The 6,000-nt window shown below is 37.2% G+C and overlaps 1 protein-coding gene across 5 annotated transcripts in view; it reads left to right on the top strand.

Annotated features, from left to right (window-relative positions):
- The first annotated feature begins 1,621 nt into the window (after positions 1-1,621).
- Positions 1,622-6,000, top strand: part of Matcap2 (microtubule associated tyrosine carboxypeptidase 2) — a 44,742-nt gene continuing 40,363 nt past the window's right edge. For 2 of the 5 annotated variants that reach the window (XM_048786463.1, XM_048786461.1), the window contains exon 1: positions 1,626-1,900. Coding sequence is in view for 4 of the 5 variants with exons in the window: in XM_048786461.1 (XP_048642418.1) it covers positions 1,876-1,900 (25 nt within the window). In the remaining variant the exon portion in view is untranslated. Of the gene's footprint in view, positions 1,901-6,000 lie in introns of all 5 variants that reach the window. The other 3 variants (XM_048786460.1, XM_015490226.2, XM_048786459.1) reach the window with 3 other exon arrangements.

Here is a 6,000-nt window from a genome sequence, read left to right as displayed (position 1 = left end):
GATGTATTTTGGATATAAAATTCATGTTTTTGTCCCTGACAGAATAGGATTTGAGGTTATCCCATATTTGTGATACAATTAAATTTTCACTATTCTTTCCTAAGTAATGAAAAAAAAAAACTCTCACAAATTCTGTAATTCTGAGAGTATCTCACTCCTGATACTGAAATTCCTTTTGTTCCTGAGTTTGAAACACCTCAATTATTTTCAAATCCTACCTTAATCTTGAGGAAAGGCAAAGAAAAAATGTGGTTCTCTGAATATCAACTACCAGCACTATCTTCTTAGCTCCTCATGACTGTAAGCTTGGCCAGGCTTTTCATTTCCCTTGATGTTCCTCAAAACCTGGCACAGAATCCTGCACACATTAGTCTCTCAAAAAATGTTCATTGAATGGTACAGTCTTCATATTTTGTACAACTACTATAAAAGACTTTCTACCAGGCATGGTGGCGCATGCCTGCAATCCCTCTTGACTAACTCAGGAGGTTAGTCAAATTCCAGGTCAGCCTACTAAACTGAGTGAGATACTGTCTCAAAATAAAAATTTAAAAGGCTGAAGATGTAGTTCAGTGGTAGAACACCAATAAGTCCAATTCCTGGTACCACAAGAAAAGAAGATTAAAATTTCACATTCCTTAAGGTTAAAATGAATGCAGTAGTCCTCTTATCCACTGTTTTACTTTCCACAGTTTGAGTTTCCTGTGGTCTACTGAAATCTGAAAACATTAAATGGAAAATTCCAGAAATTAATTCATGTTTTAAATCATATGAAACATTCCTTTATCCAGCAGATCCATGCTGAATACACTACCCACCCATTGGTAGCTGTTTTGGTTATCAGATCACCTTCTTGGTATTGCAGTGCTTGTGTTCATGTAACCCTTATTTAACTTATTTAAATAGTGATGTTTGCAATTTTGTTACATTGTTCTAATTGTTCTATTAAATTACTAGTTCTTGATATTAATCTCTTACGTGCTCAATTTGTAAACTGCATCCCATATGTATGTTGTGTGTGTGTGTGTGTGTGTGTGTGTGTACAGGAAAAGAACAGTATAGAGTTTGGTGTTATCCATGGTTTCAGGTAACCAACCACTGGGGGTCTGGGAAAGTATCCCCTGTAGGTAAGAAAGGCCATTGTAATAAACTGAAGAGTAACATCCAGTCCCATCAATTGCACAATCACAAGTTAAAATTGGTATTGAGGACAAGTATGCTGGAGTACTGTGAACTGGATGTTTTTGAACCTCTTGCATCTTCATTCTTACCAGTTGTTTCAGTTTTCTCACGCCATGTAAATTAACTTGAAGGGCAGAGGAGATTGAATTTGCAATTCACAGGGCTGATATCAGCTACCGCTATCTAGGAGTCATCACGGAGTTAAGCTTCCTTGAACTGCGAACTTCCTTGGGGAACAATCCGTCAAAAAATGCTTGCATCCTATTGGCCAGAGACCCGGTCGCAGGCATCGCTCGTCACCCCTCGCGACGCGGGCCTGCGCTGTGCGCACCGGGAGTTGTAGTTGCCTTTTCTCTCACTCCTGGAGAGCCTGGCCTCTGTCTCACCAGCGCCCCAAGCGGCGCGCAGGCTCGGTGAAGCGCAGTACGCGCGGACCGCGGGGAACGTTTCCTAGCAACTGGGGGAGGTGCGACGTCATGGTGGCGGGTTCCGACAGCCGCTGCCACTGTAGAACCGCCGAGTGTACCTTCTTCCAGTCCTTGCGGTCGGAGGTAGCGCTACTCGCTGCCCTGTGTCCGCACGTTTTCGTCTTCCCATACAGTCTTATCCCACTCCTGGTAGCTGAAAACAACCTCTTGCGCGCCTCCGCCGCTGAGGCCCGGACCAGTGGAGGTCCCCGGCCCCGGTGGGACGATGCTTGAGTCCATTCGCGTGACGGGTGAGTGCAGGGCAGCGCCAATCCTGGGTGCTGGCGCGGTCGGCCACTGCCGGTCCAGGCACCGAAGGCACGGCTTGTCGGGGTCCAGGCTGTCTGGGTGCTAGGTAACTGTAGGATGTGGGCTCGGCTCGCGGTGCAGCGACTGGAGCCCGCGCCCAGAACAGTGCGGGGCGTGCAGGAGGAGCTCCCTCTACACAAGTGGAGTGAAACCAGAAAACGGGCCCATTTCCTTTTGTCACTTATAATCAGTAAGCACAAACCGTGGAATCTAATGTAATAGACCAGTTACTTGTCCTACAGATGTACAGCCTAAGTATTGTTTAATCCTATTCCAAAGCATACTAATGTATAATTAGGCTTTATAATTTTCTAGAATGTTCAGAAAAATCAGAGCTAAGCAAAAGAATACATCGGTATATTTCAGTATACTGGGTTTATTTTTGTTTATTTTTATTTTTTAAACGCTGAGAATGTTTTGAGTCCATATTATTAATAAGCATAAAGCTTGGTGTTTAGGTTCCAGGCCTAAAAGTTTACTTGCCATTGATTATTTTTAAATAGCTATACAGATTAGCCATTTTAACAGAGTTTCATAGCATTAAAATAATTTCTTGGGTCATTTCACTAGCATTTGATTCTGCAAGAAAACATTTCTGCAAGCAAGACAGGTCTCATGATGAATTACATAGTAAAGAGAAATACTTAATCCCCAAACTGGTATCAAAATAAGGCCAGAATTTTTAACTTTAAGGCATTGCAGTACCTAATCATCTTTTTCTGTGAGTTTTTTAGTTGAAAAACTAAATTCCTTTCCAGTGAAAATATTTATGATCTTAATTTTATACTACTTAATTTAATATTCAGTGTTATAAAATATAGAGCTGATTTTGATGCAGTCATGATATTGCTGCAATTTATATCATTGTTATGTTGACAGGAAGCATAGACAGTTACAGGAGCTAAGATATGAGGCTACTGAAATTTGCATTAGATTTTTTTTTAAATGTGATTTGCTTTATTAAAACATAATGTAGAAAGTTACTTAAAAACCCCCTTCGTTTATGTTGTGGACCAAGGTTTTCAACCTCAGCACTATTGACATTGTACAAGAAAATTCTTTGTTGTAGAGGATTGTTCTCTCTCTCCTCCACAGGCATATAGAGTTGTAACAACCAAAAATGTGTCCACATATTACCACATGTTCCCTGAGGGGCAAAATTGAGAACTACTGCCTTGGAGGAAAATATAGATTCTATCACAATGAAAGTTATTCGGATTAGAAACTACATTTATTAAAATCATTTTCTCCAAAGCATAACAATCATTATAGACAGAATATGATTAAAATAATATTAGTATTATTAAAGACAGTGGCACACTCTTATAATTCCAACCACCACCAAAAAAAAAAAAAAATGGATTTTAAAAAAAGGGCTGGGGATATTGCTTAGTGGTAAATAGCCTCTGGGTTCAATCTCTGGTACTATTAAAAAAAAAGAAGGAAAAAACCTAAAAGCCCAAGAATAAGCTGTTAATAGAAAAATAAAATTATTATTATTATTAGAAAATTGTTATTCTAATCTGGTCTGCAATGCAAAATGGATCTCCTGATACTTCAGTAAGTGAAGTTGGAAGTTTGAGGAGAGATCCTTTATAATATAGTAGAGCCACCCCTGTTAGCTTAATTCTCTGCACAATTTAAAAAGCAACTCTTGTGTGTTTCATACCCTGATATAGATAGTTTGGCAGGTAATTTCTAAGTGTATAATAAAACTTAAAACAGCCATTTGAGAATGTGCAAGCCTGAAATTTATAGTCCCTTTCAAATTAACACACCGAGTCATTTTTCAAACTAGTTTCTGCATTTCTTCTCTATAGTACTTGACTAATTAAAATGATTCTAGAGCCCTGCACTCAGCATTTCATTGAAATGGAAAACCTAATTTTAAAAAAATCAGTCAGAAACTTCATGAAGATGTTTTAGCTAAAAAAAAAAAAAAAAAAAATGCCCTCCTCTTCCCTATTCCCTTGCTACTCATTGATATCTCAGATGCTCATGTTCTTCTAGTTAGCAGAACTTGATCTATTGTGATTATGAATACTGGTGGAAATGTATTTCCTTTATTCAGCTTTAAAATAGCAATAACTGTAGAACAAACTGGTTGTTTTATATTTCAGGTCTGAAACAATTTAGTGTTTTAGAAATTACTTTCATTTAATGTCTTATCCACTTCTGACACAGTCATGATTTAATATAATCTAAATATAACATCTTGGTGGAACTGCATCTACAGGAATAAGACAAATAAGATGTATATACTATTTATGCTATTTGAAGATGGAATCAAGTCTGAAAGGGTCTCTTTGCGCTCTCATATCCGTTTAATGAAGAGAATTTATTATACTAAAACCACTAAAATGTTGATTCTAAAATGTAAAATTAATTACTTTATAGTAATATTAAATTCACTTTGGAAATACAAATTTAATGAGTCCAAATATTTCCCCACTTAACTATTCCATGGAGTATTTCTATAGGAGCTGAAGATAATATTGAATATAATAACCATAATAATAGTGAACCAAGGCTGTTTCCTATAATCCAGCACTGTTCTTGCACTAAACATGTATTTTTTAAAGTCCTCACACCAATACTATGAAGTATGTATTACTAGCACAAATAAATTAAGTAACTTTGTCAAGGTCACAGCCCCCAATAAGCTGAGCCAAGATTTTAATCAGACAAACTTCATTCCAAAGACCATATTCTGAACCACTAGGAAAATCAGCACACTGTTACAATGACTACACTGGTTTAAGCTACAAAATCCAGCATCAGAATCTCATTTTATCATCAGTGTTACATTATTTGTTAATTTACTCAAGGTGTTGAGTTCTATCACCAGCAAATATGTAAATTACAATATTTGCTTGGAAAACTATATAAGTATATACATATTATATTAAGTATATATATATAAAGTATATATATATAAATATATACTTAAGTATATATTTATTGTTTTCAAAATGGAAGAGAAGGGCTGGAAGTGAAGCTAGTGGTAGAACATATGCTTGAGGCACTGGGTTTGATCCTAGCACATTTGATTTTGAACAAAACCAAAAACAAATCAAAATAGAAAAGAAGATATATAGCACAATCATTGAGTAACAAAATGCTGTCAAAAGCCATATAATACAAGATTATATTAATTTGTAATATTCAACTGACCTTATTTTGTGTAATATGACAAGTGATTGACGAGTCATCTGGAAATGAAGCCCTTTTGTAACAAAGGTGATTATTTAAAAATACTGGAGATAAAATTTTCTGTATTGGTATAGGGGATTGAGCTCAAGGATACTTTGCTACTGAGCTACATCCCCAGTCCTTTTTATTTTGATTTTGAGACGGGGTGTTACTAAGTTGCTTAGGGTCTCACTAAATTGCTGAAGCTGGCTTTGAACTTGCAATACTCCTGCCTTAGCCTCCCGAATCTCTGGGATCACAGGTATGTGCTACTGTACCTTGTGATAGAGGGCTTCTGAAGGCCAGTGTTTAACCATACAGGGTGAATACACCTAGGCATGTATCTTCTTTTTGTCCTACAGTAGTCTCTACCCTCACCAATTGTTTCCCTTTCTTATACCTTTCTGGAATGATTTTTTTATTCTTCCATTTTCAGGCAACCAAATTTTCTACCTTTTCTTTCCTCTTAAGTGTTCTCTTCCCCTAGGCTACCTCTCTGGCCACTTTTTCATAAAAAGGGTAATGAGTAAGCAAAAACAAACACAAATGTATGCTGTAATAAGAGTTTAAAATTTTATTGTTGGGGGAGGCCCTCACGCAAAAAATGCGAAAATGCAGTCGTGGCAATTACTTCAAGGGAGAGATAAAAGGTGCTATGAAAATCTGAAATGAAAAAGTCAAAGACTTCATGACCCAGTGCTATTTAAACTAAAGAGCTACTGTATCTATAGAGAGGATGGTAAGATGAGAGATTGACAATGTGAGAGGGGGCTGGAATGTAGAGGTTAAGGAGGGATGTTATGTGAGATGAGACTGCAGAGGGATCTAGTGGCCTCATAGACCATAGGAG

This window comes from Marmota marmota, unplaced genomic scaffold (genome assembly GCF_001458135.2).
Source record: "Marmota marmota marmota unplaced genomic scaffold, marMar, whole genome shotgun sequence".
NCBI lineage: Eukaryota > Metazoa > Chordata > Mammalia > Rodentia > Sciuridae > Marmota > Marmota marmota.
This window is presented reverse-complemented; position numbering and strand designations above follow the sequence as displayed.